This window comes from Dichomitus squalens, assembly GCF_000275845.1.
Source record: "Dichomitus squalens LYAD-421 SS1 unplaced genomic scaffold DICSQscaffold_58, whole genome shotgun sequence".
Lineage (NCBI taxonomy): Eukaryota > Fungi > Basidiomycota > Agaricomycetes > Polyporales > Polyporaceae > Dichomitus > Dichomitus squalens.
The window spans coordinates 92,318-106,560 of NW_006766940.1; the positions used below are offsets into that span (position 1 = coordinate 92,318).

Consider the following 14,243-nt stretch of genomic DNA (forward strand, 5'->3'; position numbering starts at 1 on the left):
CAGGGGATGTTAGCAGCGAAAGGAGCCTAGCGACCGTGGACGCTAGATATGTCATGTCATAGGAGAGCCGGATATCGAGCTCGTGTAAGAATTTGAAGCGCAGCCTCGACTTCCCAGCGAAAATGAACAACGAGAAGGAGTCCACCACGGATGGTTTCCAGAGTGTAACTCCATCTCGCAAGAGGTGGCGAGGTCCTTCGTCGTAAAGGAGGCGACACGTTTCCATGAGCGATGTGATAGTGGTGGGTGCGGAGTGACCCATGATTTCGCTCATTACATCGAAAGGAAGCATAGATCTATCCATCACACTTGGAAGGCCTAGAAAGAGATGAGCAGTGAACAGCATGCATGGACAAGTCGGCCTTACCTGGGGAAGAAACAAGTGGACGCATGGTTCAATCGGAGTGTGTAGAGGAACGCTGAGAGCCTGATCCAGTACCGACGAGGGTAAGGTTCCCGTTATCCATACTAGACAAGTGATTGTACTAACGACTGAGTGGATGAACGTCCTTCGAGGCTCTTGCAGTATGACGGAGGACGCGTAAGCGTGTCGATACCAACTTGTCGGCCGTGGGAGCAAATGCTAACCTTAAACCAATTCAATCGGGTTCATCCGCACTGAGCCCACCTGCTACTTACATTCGGAGGAGAGTTTATATACCACCATAACGAAGGTCACGGGGTCAGTGGGAAAGAGATACTTACCCACCAAGGGTAGGACGGAAAAGGGAAGGGCGCCCGCCGTTACAGCATCCAAGCGCGCGAGCACGAAGGCGGGGACATCATGATGAGGCAGCAATGTTGGCGATGGGGATGTTCCTGCCAGTATGAATGGTAGCAGTATGCGGGCCTGTCTTTCGTCTTTCGCCTTGGCGTTACGATATACATGCGTTCACAATCGATTGATAGTTCACATGGAGTCCACCTACCGAGTGTCGACCCACGACGGATACCTGAGAAGGTCTGACCCCGGCCAAGACAGTGAGGATTGATTGCAGCGATAGGATTGTATTGGAGGAAGGATCGGCTGCGTCGCTCAGCATACTCCTCCATCGAAGCGGCGGTGAATCAACTGTGGATGGGAGGATGACCCTCACATTCGCAGTGGATGGATTGAATGGAGTAAGCAGCTGGGACCAACGCAAGAGAGCGAGAGGCAGGGATGTTCCGTAGACCCCAACGTGAGTATGCCTGCGGAGTGCAACAAAACCTCTTCATTATAGCATCCATGCGTGTAGCGTAAGCGGGTAACAATACAGAGCGTGCGTAAAAGTAGTGCACCAGCAGTCCGTGCTCTCCAGCCCAAGGAATGAAGAATCAACAGCACAAGCGAGCGTAGCCAAGTCATGAAGTCCATGTAGAGCCCTGCCGCAACGCATCGTCAAAATGCGGAGCGTCCATGCCGTCCGAGATGATCGAAGGCGAAATCAAGGGTATCAGAAGGTCCGCTTCACCGAGCAGCGGGCAAGCAACCCGAGAGCGGAATCTGCGCATTGTCCGCATCCCAGGCGTCGGGGTACGTGCACCCAGAGATGGCAGTGACAGCAGGCGCATTATCCGCGCCGTCGAACCACCCATTGCCCACGCTCGCAGTCACGCTCGCGCTGAACGTGGGCGGGGGGAGCGTCGAAAGCGTGCCTGTGGCCGTGTACTGCGGCAGCGCCGTCACGCTCCCCGCGGGGACGCTCGTGATCGATGCCGGGGGCCACACCAAGTCCGCCGTCGCCGACGGCGCGATCGTGCCCGCGCCCGCGCCGCCCGTCTGCCACGACTGGAAGGTGCCGTCGAAGGGCGCCGGAGCCACACCGAGGCTGGCGCACTTCCCCAGCGCCTGACGGGGGTCTGTGGGCATCCAGCCGTTCTCGAGCCCGAGCTGGTACGACCAGAGCGGGGCCTGGACCGAGTTGGTCGTGGTGGAGTTGCCGATCTTCCACGTCCAGAAGAACCAATCGCCGAGGGCGTCCATGCTCGCGAGCGCGAAGTTGAGGAGACCTTGCTTCGTCTCGTCCGACCAGCCGCTCGCGTCCTGCCAGTACTCGCAACCGGCGCCGTAGCGGGCAGAGCCGCCGACACCGTTGACGTAGAGACCGCAGTCATTGATCGCGTTACTGAACTCGCCGGCCATGGTCACGCCGAATGCGGAGCGGCTATCGTTGAGAGATTTGCCCCACGAGTTACATGCTTGGAGCGGCCACTGACCGCCGAGCTGCGTGCTGTCGCCGTCTGCGGTGATGTTGACGGGCTCGCGGTTCTGTTGGCCGTCGAACGCAAAGTATGGGTGGGTGTCTACCAGAGATATTAATGCGGTGATTAACCGAAGTCTGCTAAGCGAACGCACCCAAGGCAAGCCGATCAGCACCGGGGAGGAACCCAGCCCAGTTGGCAGGTTCAGTGAAACCGTCATGAATGGTGATCATGGGACCGTTACCCGCGCCGACACCGGTTATCTCGCGCACCATCGTGTATGCTTTCAGGTAGCTGCGATAGAATGAGTCATTGCATGACGCACAATGTCTGAAATAAGTACTCACAACGACTGCACCTGGTTGTTGCCAATGTCGTGTAGGAACGGCTCGTTGAGCATGCTGAACATCGGGACGACGGCCCTCCACTCCGGCTGGGAAACAAACTCGGCGACTATACGGATGTAGTCAAGCGACCGCTCTGCATTGGCGAGCCCCATGACGCCGCTGAGCCAGTTGATCGACCCGAGCTTGCCAGAGTGATTGTAACCTGAGGTTACGCTTTTGAGCGGCACGCTCCTCGTTCACATAGCAAACGCAATACTAACCATTTTGCGACCCAGGGATAGTGTGGAGGTCGAGGTTCACGCGGATACCGTACTTGCGAGCCCAGCCGAGCAACCGAAGAATGTACCTGAGAGAACGATCGTTAACCCCAAGAACGCAGGATCGCACGCACGGCACACTCACTTCCAACAAGTCCTCGCCAAGAAAGGCTCTGCCACCGTCTCCCCGTTCGCATCCACACCCACATTGTCCCACTTCTCGATCGCCCAGAACGGGATGGGCACCCTGATCCAGTTCAGCCCCGCCCCCGCGATCTGCGCGATGTCCTCCTCGGTGATGAACGTGTTGTAGTGGTCCTCGATCGTCTGCTGGAGCTTGTCCCCGAGCGCCACGCTGAGCGTCCACTCGTCGACCGTGCCCGCGTTCTGCTCGAACAGCTGCGGGACGATGAACGGCTCGATGACGAACAGGCCGCCGATGTTGACGCCGTTGATGCGGTCCACGCCCCACGTCCAGCTCTCGTTCAGGGGAGGCGTCCACGAGTTCGGGCGCGCGGAGTTGTCGAAGGGGTTGGCGGGATCAGACACCCCTGTGTGGGAGTCCAAGGTGAGCGCCCGCGCGATGGAGGCACAGACACAGATTGAAATAACGGTGACTCGCTCACTCCCCGAGCTGAGCCGCGCGGCCGAAATCTCGCGCAGCGCGAAGAGAAATTATACATCTTCTCGTGCGACCCCCAGTCCGAACACACATGGACGACGCATGTAGAGCGAGCCGCTTCGGCTCGACACTCAAACGCGCGCAAGAGGTCATGAGTATGCGAGGCCGTCCAACAGACACCGACGGTGGTACGACCACACGGGGCGCCGATGTTCCTCACCTGCACGGTGGCACTACAGGCCCACAGGGACGTGGTGTGCTCGCAGTGTAGCCCGCAGTGCGACCGCAGGACTTTGCGCGCACTACTACAGCGACGGCGCGGAGAAATAGGGGAAATCTGTGTGGCTGCGAAACGGCGGTCCGACGGTCAGGAACGCCCGCACTCGGCGCCGGTTTCAACACACAACTTAATGCACCCTTATGTGCCGAGGCGTTTCTTGGGCGCGATCAGAGGCCCATTCTAGCCACGACTGGACAGTAGCAATGGCCCTCGACTGTAGGCGCTCGCCGACGTTGTCGGACCGACGCGAGCACGAAACCCGTGGTGCGGAGAATGCAAGGAATCATTGCGAGAATACTCACAGTAGCCCCCGAAGGAATTCTTGTACACGAATGTCGTGCCATCATCCTTCGTGACCGTGCTGCCGTCTCCGCCAGTCGTGATGCCAGTCTTGGTCGTGGTCGGACTTGAGCTGTTAGAACCCGAGTCGCCGGAGCCAGTCGAACCAGAAGATCCGGAGGAGGAAGAGGACGCTCCCGAGGTCGAGTGGTGGTGGCCGGGTTTGACGACCACGAAGATGACGGGCAGGACTACCGCGAGCGCGACGACCACGATCGCCACGATCGCGACCACCCAGAACCATGCCCGCTTGTACAGGGGGCGGCGCGAGGGGAGCGTCTCCTGCGAGTTGATGAAATTCGCCTCCTTGTTGCTCTGGGCGAGGAAGGGAGAGGATTCCGCAGGGGTAGAGATCGCAGAGCTGTCCCGCACCCCAGGAGGCGCGTTGAGGTACGCAGAGCCGCGCGGGGTGTCGACGCTGTCGGCGATGCTCTCGACAGGCACTTCGAAACGGTTGGAATACGAGGCCATTATTAGGGATGGGAGATGCTGGCCAGGGGTATTTGAGCGAAAGCAAGGAGGGTCCTGTGCCGCCGTAGAGAGTGAAAAATTGAGCACCCCGAGTAGGTGGGCGGGGAAGCCTCGCTCGCTCGTTGCGGGGGAGGGAAGGGTTGATGTGTGGGGGATGGAGGAAGAGCAGAGCCAAGCTGGGACGAGCCCGAGTTTATTCGTGCCACGGGCTAAGTTGGATGTAGACAGACCAGCGCCTGGTACGCTCACATGTCGGCACTACATGCCGCGAGGCGACTGATCTGGCGTGCGCCCCGACCGGCTGGTCGGGATTATGGGCAGTGTCCTAGGCATCTGCGGGAACAATGCGACCGGGAGTAGAGGCGATAGAGCGACGTTCAGCGAGGATGGAGGCGCGATTGTTGAAGGGTGCATCGAGGCTCGACGAGGGTGGATTACTATGTGGGGAAACGTGGGAATCGCCCTCGCAACGGATTCTCGTGAAGCTTCAGCGGACAACAACAGGGCAGCCCCCACGGCTGTAAATTCTGCTCACTCTCTCGAACTCCATCCGCGACCCTAGGAGGAATTCAAGTACTCATTCTTGACAACCAAACAGGATGTCCGTCGAGATACTGAAGGCGGTTCTCCGGTCGCGTCGAGGACGTGGGTCCCTCGAGCAGGCTCGTCTTCCGTGCCGATGGGAATTTTTCGGATCTCTCACCAGCGACTACTCACAGATACCCCACTGCATGCTGTGTATCTCATGTCTCTCACGCCGGTGAACGGGCCCGTTTGTCATTAGCAAGTCATCTCGATCGAGATTGCGTTAAAGTAGACACTGTCCTGTTTCCGTGTCGCCTGTCGCCTGTCGCTGCAAATGATCTCCTTGCGTGCCTGTTTCTTGGCGCATATATGAGGCTTGGAGTAAAGGATGAGGGATGAAGACAAGACACATTCTATAAAGGGATTCTGTACTCGGTGCACAAGGAAGAGTTATTGTCATAGATATGTTCATGCATGTGGCTTTCAGGCTCCGAAACCTAACGGCTGACCTGAGCGTATGTAGCGGTAGAAGCGATTTCTGTGCGGGAGTCGAGCAGTGTCTGAATGTGCTGTATTACGCAACATGCTCGAAAACAAGCGGTGTCTAGTATACGACATATCAGGACTGACTGCCCATAACCGGCAACCACAAAGTATGTTACATCTTACACGGACGAGACGATAGCGATTCCCTCATATTCGATGCCCAGAGCGATGCACCAACTAGAGACGCAGCTAATTTACCATATGTTTCCCGGAATTTAAAGACGCTGGAAAAGTGCCGGTAAATCATGTGCCAATGTCCGTAAGTTCAATTTGCCACTAAGTAGTGTAAGTGCGAGGAGTGGCCGACACCTCGTTCGGAGCCCCAATGCGAGGTAGAGCTGGGATCATCTGAGAAATCCATCCAATGATTTGCGGGGACTTGATCGTAATCCTGAGAAGATGGTCACATGAGACGGGATGACGACTCGGAGATGGCGCAACCACGTACCTGCACCCTGCAGCGGTCGACTCGCACGTCGATCCTTGATTGGTGTGGGAAGTTGAGAAGCCAGCCTTTGTAGCGACGAACGGCCCGTATTTGACAGATGCACTTGTCCCATAGCTTGAGCTGTTCATGTAGGATTGAAGCTTCGCGGTGCTGCCGGATATCTCGAGAACGACGTTGCACGCGAGCATGAATGCTGAAGAGCAGGATTCAATTCCGTGCACCCAGGGCTCGCCATAGAGACTCACCAGTCGGGAAGAGAGGGAAGATGTTGTATAGGGCAAGCTGCGAAGCAATCTGGGTGTTGCTCAGATTCAACACCGGGTCGCCATCCATAAGGGCGCGGAGGGTGCCAAACCCAGGGGAAATCCTAAATCACACAACGTCAATATAATCCGATGATGGCTTTACGGCGTGAACACACTTGGTTTCAGGACGGCAAATCAGTTCGTCGTCGTAGAAGAGCTCAGGGCGCATCCAGGGACGTGTGATATCGACTCGCATACACTCAAACGAAATTTTGACCCCCGCGCTCGCCAACTCCTGCATAGCTTGAGAGTACGCTTGCGATGATTCGAAGTCGGCGCCGGAAGAAAAGAGGCCCCATGACACTGAGGCACCAAACGACATCGAGTATGTTGAGGTGGAGGAGTTCGTGGATTCGGTGGATGCCATGACCTCGGCGGTGATGGGCGTGAAGTAGTCAGGAGGATCAGTCGCGGTGTGAGCCATGGGGTCGGGCATGGGACGGGGAATCCCGACATCGGTGGCAGCGTCCTCGATCTCGGCGGACTGTGCCCCAGTCTGGGTCATGAGCGCGTTGCGGGCATTGGTGTATTCCTCGATGGTTCTCTTGTACCGCTCGATCTCCTTCTGCGCGAACCCATTGTCGCCGGAGATGTTGTCGAGGAGCTTCTCTTGCGCCTTCCGCTGGTCCATCTGAAGCTTTGCGAGAGTGGCGTCGTCGAATTCTGACTGTGCTTTGTTCAAGGCGTCTTTAGACTGCGAGGCCTTGACCTCCTCCTCGCCCTTACGCTTATCCCACTCGGTCAGAGTTTCACCCTTGCGACATCTGCGTGACACGAATGTCAGAACATATCAGCCTTTGCGACCGCCGTAGAACATACCCTTTGCAAGTGGTCCTATATGCTGACTCGTCCGTTCGATACTCCTTCATACATCTGGACAACTCATTCTTTGCGCTACTGTATCGCGCCGCGATATCGGAGTCAGCAGAATCATCTCCGACAGGTTGAACAGGTTTCTACATGGAGTCAGACATATTCATGACTATGCGTTATTTCACGAACCTCCTCCATCAACAATAATAACTGGATGGTCTGCTCGAGACGGTCGATCTCCCAAGTATACCATTCGACCGTCCTTGTTTGGTTTGTACCTCTGTTCATCTTTTCCTTCGCCAGGTTAGCCCTGGAACAACTGGTCAGACGAGCTATAAGGTGGATGAATACACTTACCAGTGAGAGGGCTCAAGCTTCACTTTCTGATACTCGGTGCCCCCATCTTCGTCTTGGACGACGGCCCAGCGCATAGTATCCTGAAGAAATTATGTCAGGTCAAATCCTCATTCTACGAGGTGCAGGCATGGCAGCAGACGCCGTCTATCGCACCTTGCTTTGTTCAATGCGTGCCATAGCTGAGTCCTGGTCAATAACAGAGAACCAGTACTCGACCTCCTCCTTGTGGCCCGTGATGACCCAGTCCATGTAGGCCGCCTGCACGTAGTTGCGCCAGGTCCTAGCGTTCTCTTCTACCCACTGGTCATACCATTCGCGGGCGGCCTTGACGGACTTGGTCGATTTGGCTGCCCTCTCAAGCGCCTCGAGGAAGGCGTGCGTCTTCTGCTCACACGCCTTGGTGTACACCGCCTGTTTCTTGGTGTAGAGCTCGACGAGGGTCATGCCCTTGCCCTCGACTTCGGTAGAGAGGTTCATCATGGCCCGCTTGTAGCGCTGCTGGTCGTCTGTCAGTACGTGCAATTCGTCAACGCCGACTGTCGTGCCTGAACACGATATCTCAGTGCATATACTATGAGTCGGTGCCAAATCATACCTGCGGGGATGAGTTGACTGATGGCTTTAGCGTAGCTCCGTGCGACAGAGCGGCCGGTCGGGCCCATTTGGATAGGCGAGAGCGTCGGCATGTCGTCGCAGAGGACAGCTTGCTTCAGCTCGACCTTCAACGGGAGGATAATGTCGTTCTCCTTGTCAACAGTGTAGTCCTAGGGTGCGATAATGATCAGGGGGTCGCGAGGAGGAAATGGGACGAGATGCACGTACATCAAAGTCGACAACCTTGCCGGGCACCATGACGTGAAAATACTGCTCTTGGCCGGTGGGGAGAGCAGCGCGAATAGCCTCACGAATCTTCACAGAGATGTCGCCGATGCCCTTCACGGCAGCGTCCTCGAGTGCAGCCATTGTGATTGAGAAGATTGGTTCTGGTGCTGTTGTAGAGAGGTGCTGATCTCGAATACGATGACACAACTGAGCTTGAACCAGAAGGTTTGTATAGTTCCTTGTGCCGTGCGTACGTAAGCCGCCTATGCTCAGTGGCGCCGTGGCTAATTTCTCCAATCTTGTATGAAGCAGGTTCGAAAGCCTGAAGTAGAAGTTGCGTCAGTTTTCAAACCGCGCCGACGCTTCTCCCTATGTAAACTTCGCTGAACGGCGCAGTTCATGTCCAAATTAGCCACTTCCTTTTCGTTTCGCTTGCATATTGATCGATTCTCAGTCTCCCGCATCGCATCTCTACTGCAGGTGACATATGAATGGCATTGTATCGCCTGGAAACTGGACGGAAAATGAGCAGATGGCGTCAGCTCGACCGGGGTTTCAACACACGTACCGATCAGCCAGTATCGAGCCGGTCGTCTGTGGTGCCAGGTCAGCTCTTGTCAGCGACTTCAAGACATGCGCACCTGCCTTGATGAGTTTGAGATCTTCCGTTTTTGGATGCTAAATCTACGATACGCCATACTTGCCATTGAACACCGGACGCGTTAGAAGTGCGAATGGTTCCAAATCACGGTCTGTCATGAAGCGAGGAGTAGAGCAGACATCCTATCCCTTCCTCCCTTCAACGAATCCCTCCCGTCTGCTTGCACACCCTGTCTCAATTGAAGCAACTCCTGTTTCTACTCGGGTCAGCGCGATCTCACTCCTCGGCCTTACGCGCCACCTTCCATCCTACTTTACGGCGTAAAAAGCAACTCTGACATTCTCACTATGAGCCCGGTCCTACGCGTGCCGTGCGATGCAAGCCGTCGACAGATTCAGAACTACTAGCACCAAGACTGCTTTGCTAACTGAGGGCTCTGTACCTCGTCGACCAAGCGAAACCAGGCAGAAGAGGTCCAGAAACTCGCTGCTTGCGCTCGCATATCTTCAGCACAGGCCGGACAACGTCACTGTAGGCATCCGTAGGACAACGAGTACTCCTGGCTCCCTAGCCCCTCTATTATTTCTGGCTCGAAGCCGCATTTCGATGTCATAAGCTCGAGCATATGTGACTGGTGTCTGCTCACATCCTGAAGGTTGCATTCTATAGAATGATGCGCACCTCTCCGCTCCGACGCCGGGAATTATGGCGTAGCAGGACAATCTCCACCCCTATCACGAAGCAACTGATGCAACCAGGAGTTTAGGCTGCCCTTCGTAAAAGGGTATCATAGTCTTCACCTCGTGCATAAAGCGATAGCAGGATACACTCACCTCTGTCGGAGTCAGAATCCTGTTTGTCAGCACATGATCTCCATTTGAGTCGTGCATTATGAGGCCGACTGATAGGCTCAAAACAGACAGACTCCCCACACGCATCTTCACATACGAATGCGAGTGCGTGGAGTGTCTGCTTGTACTGAAAAGTACGAGGCTGTCAGAGGAAGGTTTCCTACGCCTCCGTCTTCGTGACACGACATCATCCGATAATGATCGCGGCAAGCCACCCCTACGGAAGACGAAAGCGGTGAATGCACGTCACTCTTTGCCCCCATCCAGCACGTATGGCACTCACCAGTGTCAACTAGTCCTTCTTTCTTGATGACACGTCATCGGAAGATTGGCACCCATTCAGGGAGGTTCGACGCTCATGCACCGGTCCTGACTCGTGTATACGTGGTCATGCAAAAATGTCCGGACGAGCAGTGTACTATTGTTTCGTATCGAGGAATATCTTTCTACTGCAGCTGATTCCTTTGGTGTAGAGATCGTGCCAGGCGAGAGCCGCGAGCAGGAGACAGTTGTTCAAGAAGCGGATTGGAACCATGAGCACGTGCACCACCGGAGCCGCCGGATTGGTGAGGCTTGTCGGCGAGTGGAGGTGCCGGCGTCTGGATGGATTTCCCGTTCATCCATCGGGACCTCCTGACCATGCTCGCTAATGGACAACCAAGAAACACAAAGTAGTCACATGGCAGGTGAGCACGCGACAAGACCTGAACGTACAATAGAGTGTATTTGCACGGATAATTATCAGCGTTTTCATTACCCGCCCTCATTGAGTTTTCACCAGGTGGGGCCGGCGCTAGCGGCCCTACGGTGAGGAATCATTAATCCGCCACGGTTTTCATCGGGTGGCGTCCCGTTTTCACCAGCGCCACCTCGATAAATCACCGTGCAAATACACTCTAATGAATGTACAAATGTACCTTCATAACACTCGCTTCAGCACCGAAACACCATAATCTAGTACGTGCCGCATCTATACGATGGTAAGGTCGGCGGAAATCTGCAACATGGTGCAAGCCTGCCCTGTACTAGGCATATGCATACGACAGCTGGCCTCACACCTTCGAGCGAAACCTGAAAAGAGAGCTGTATTGTACATGAAGCTCCTTCGTTTAGCTATAACAACTCTTCAACAGTGCGAATCAAGATAAATAGCATCTCCGGGCGAGTCATGGGGGTTCCCATAGAACTGAGAGCAATCTTGAGTCTGTTTGTATCGTATCCGCGGAAGTGCATTCGAGACCGTGAAGTCATGGCAGGTCAATACGCTCGCATATTCCCCTACTTTCCGGCGCGTTTCATTGGTTTGGACCCACCGGCATCACCAACCATCATCGTCTTCCTCCATCAATAGATGCCCCAACCCATCATCCAGACCTACAGAGCCCCCCTCGTTGTCCGAAAAGGCCGCGAGGTCTTCGTCCCCGACCGGCCCCAATCTGTGCTCGTGACCCGTACGGTCTTTCGAGCGGTGCACATCGACATCCACCAAGGATGGGAGCGCAGCACGGAAGAGCTCCGCGACTGCGTCCATATCCAGGCCATCAAGCTGTTTCTCCGCAGGGCAGAACCAGCCGTACAGCGATCGATGGGACGCATTGGGCCCGGTTAGGAGACCGTAGTCGATAGTGAACACGAGACGACGGAGGGAAAGCACGCCAAGTGTCCTGAGCACATCGTTCTAGACTCCAGTTCGTGAGCGCTCTAATTGATCCGCTTTCGTGAAGGGCACTCACCAGCACTGCCTGAATCTCTATATCGCCCTCGGATGGAGAGAAAGAGAGCTCCAGCTCCAATTCATGCACCTGTTGCGCACACACCGCCCGCAGCAAATTCGCTACTGTACCGTCCGCAAACATGGTCGCCCCTGCGATGGTGACAGCGAGGCTTGTAGGCAGAGTATCCTCGAGCGCGTCCCTCACGTATGGGAGCAACTTGGCCGAGACGTCGCCTATAATCCGCAATCTGGGGACATGGCACGCTAGGCCCAACGCGAAGACATCGAAGACGTTCCCCGTCACTTCCTCGAGGCACTTCCATGTCCGTCCAAACGCTCGCTGCGCCTCCTTGTTCGCTGCGCGCAATACGGACAGCCGAGCAGGGAAGCTCTCTGACCGGGCAGCGGCGTCATTGAGAGGCGACGTGAAGGAGAGATGTGCTACGTTGGGAAACGCCGCGACGTATGCGAGCGTCGCGGGCATCGACTCGTCGACAGACGTCGCGTGGATCGTGCGCACTGAGGGATAGACGACGTCATACATGAGGCGATCGGGGTGGATAGCGAAGTTGGACCCGGAAAGCTCTTCCAGCGTTTCGGAGATGTTCGCGAGGAGGACAACAGGGTTCCGATGTTCAGCGTCCTCAGGAACGTGCCAATCCGTCAGAGGCGTGAAGTCGACGGAGATCGTCAATAGAGGTGCCTGGATTGTGCTGAGCAGAATGCAGGTTTTGTCATCGCACTGTTCGACTGTGAGGTGTCGTAGGGTTGTCAATGCGGAGAAAGCACTCAAGAGCGATAGTGCGTGATGCGAGGATGGTGTTGGTTTTGAGTTAAGCAGTTTGTCTGCCTCCCGCAGGATTAGTGAGTCAAGAGACAGCAAAGGGTGGCTGAGCAACCCTAGCAGTGCGTCCACCGCCTTCGGAGGGAGGGATCCGGTCGCGACCTCGAGGGAGCGTAAGTACTTGAATCGATCTTGAGGATCGGAGTAAAGGAATAGCAAGAGAGATTTCACGCTTGGTCCTCTCGTCACGGACACAACACCCTGCAAGAGGAACCTAGCGCCGCCGTCGCGGAGCGTGCGGCACGTCAGTGTCATCTCCGCTGCTGTTTGACGCGGCGACATCTCGACGATCAGTAAGAGGATGTCGAAAGGTAGTGCTGGACTATCCATAGCGAGCCTACTGGAGAGTGTCTGTGGGAGAATTCACATGAGTGCACCGGATATTATGATAGGGGGAGGACAGACTTAGGCAGTACATGGACGTTTGACCTCAGGCTCCCTGGTTACTACCTTGAATCGAATGCTTGAGCCGCGGAGAGTCAGGTATAGAGGTGCCACTGCGGCCACTCGAAGAAAGAAGATCCTTTATGAAGTCGTTGAAGTTGGTGACATCGCGGTTGCGTCCTCAGTTGCTGGCCATGGGACAAAGGAACGTTAAAATCAGCCCGGCTATTTGCGGAATGTCCCGGGCCTAGTATGCCGCAGGATTTGCTGCGGCAACGCCCATTGGCAATCCGAGTCCCGCAGTTTTCCCATGTAGGATGGGGCGCATCCGAGCGACGTTACAACTTACTACCTATACTGAAGACTCTAAGCAACGTCCGTCCACGTCACTCCACATCCACATTTAGAACGCAAAGCACTCACAATCTCTCACATCTCGCCTTGATATGAAGTAAAATCTGAGAGCGAGAAGACGAAGAAGACGGCCATATCCGCCGCCGCGGGGCGCATATTGCTCGCCGCGACGATCGTCGTCAGCGGTCAGCCTGTTCCCAAGGGGTTTAGCGCCCATCAAACTAGGCGAATCTTCCGTTTACGCACCCATCCCGAGGACTCGCTTGGCTTCATCGTCGTACATCCCACGTTCATTCCCACTTTCATGGGTGAATCATCGTTGCACGTGGGGTTAACCTTGAGACGCACAAGAGACCGAATACCTCACGCGACTGCTCGGATGACCTACAACACGCAAACGATTATCACTATGGCCGCCGTCTCCGCGAGCGGACCAGTAAGTCCAGTCATAGTTGACGAATAAATCTGGTATGGGAAAGGGCTACAAGTACAGCGACAACGGGATGAGATACAATGCAACATCTTCGGCGGCAGCTACGGTATGTACGTATATGGGTGTATGTAGTTCGTTATATGCAATTTCCGAGGGACCGTCTACTCCCACCTCAGACAGCGACAGCGCAGATCCTCTGGTTAACGCAGTCCGCGGGCAGCGCGCATCGAGTTCTTCCCCGTTCCCATCTTTGACGGGGGACCAGAGGACGCGCGATATGTGGGGATCGGCCTTCCGAAGATTGAGATAGCTACAGGCAAAGGGGCGGGAGGACTGGATGGAGACATGAGGGCATGGAGGATGTGAGAACACGAGACGAGATGGGGCGAGATGGATATCAACTACGAGCGCAGCTTGTCAAAGCACGTGTCAGAGCGGAGGATGCTAAAGAGGAGCGGCGTGTGAGGTGTTGGACGAGATAGCAGATGATTGCGTGTCAGCTGTGATAATGAGGTTGTCCGATGATGTCGTTTAACAGCAGGGCCCACGACGGTGAATGCCGAGTTGTGGGAGGGAGGGGGATCCGCAAGCTGGACTTGGTTACGCGATCATCCAATGACGGGACAAGCGCCAACGAGGCATCTGCTGAAGACGAAGACTGCCGGAGGGCCGGAAGGCCAAGGTCCAGGAATATCGGCGCCGAGGCAGACCGTGGAGGGCAGGGGAGAGCGAGTACATAACAAAAC

The 14,243-nt window shown here is 55.6% G+C and overlaps 3 protein-coding genes across 3 annotated transcripts; all 3 read right to left on the reverse strand.

Moving 5' to 3' along the window:
* Positions 1 to 809: 809 nt before the first annotated feature.
* Positions 810 to 4,653, reverse strand: DICSQDRAFT_111961 (glycoside hydrolase). Its single transcript, XM_007369932.1, has 7 exons — positions 3,993 to 4,653; positions 2,934 to 3,339; positions 2,792 to 2,877; positions 2,532 to 2,733; positions 2,339 to 2,478; positions 930 to 2,286; positions 810 to 868 (listed from the first exon to the last, which is right to left on the reverse strand). Exons 1-6 carry the CDS (start codon positions 4,498 to 4,500, stop codon positions 1,451 to 1,453), a joined length of 2,178 nt encoding a protein of 725 aa, XP_007369994.1. The 5' UTR covers positions 4,501 to 4,653; the 3' UTR covers positions 810 to 868; positions 930 to 1,450.
* A 1,194-nt stretch (positions 4,654 to 5,847) lies between these two features.
* DICSQDRAFT_129589 (uncharacterized protein) lies at positions 5,848 to 8,457 on the reverse strand (the record flags this gene model as incomplete). Its single annotated transcript, XM_007369933.1, has 10 exons — positions 5,848 to 5,962; positions 6,020 to 6,212; positions 6,265 to 6,386; positions 6,441 to 7,088; positions 7,144 to 7,280; positions 7,327 to 7,447; positions 7,495 to 7,574; positions 7,648 to 8,039; positions 8,090 to 8,258; positions 8,317 to 8,457. The coding sequence occupies 10 exons, from the start codon at positions 8,455 to 8,457 to the stop codon at positions 5,848 to 5,850; spliced, it is 2,118 nt and encodes a 705-aa protein (XP_007369995.1).
* Positions 8,458 to 10,879: 2,422 nt separating this feature from the next.
* On the reverse strand, positions 10,880 to 13,064 carry DICSQDRAFT_163491 (uncharacterized protein). The gene is made up of 3 exons (XM_007369934.1): positions 12,732 to 13,064; positions 11,502 to 12,677; positions 10,880 to 11,446 (listed from the first exon to the last, which is right to left on the reverse strand). Exons 2-3 carry the CDS (start codon positions 12,654 to 12,656, stop codon positions 11,087 to 11,089), a joined length of 1,515 nt encoding a protein of 504 aa, XP_007369996.1. The 5' UTR covers positions 12,657 to 12,677; positions 12,732 to 13,064; the 3' UTR covers positions 10,880 to 11,086.
* Between the last annotated feature and the right edge of the window lie 1,179 nt (positions 13,065 to 14,243).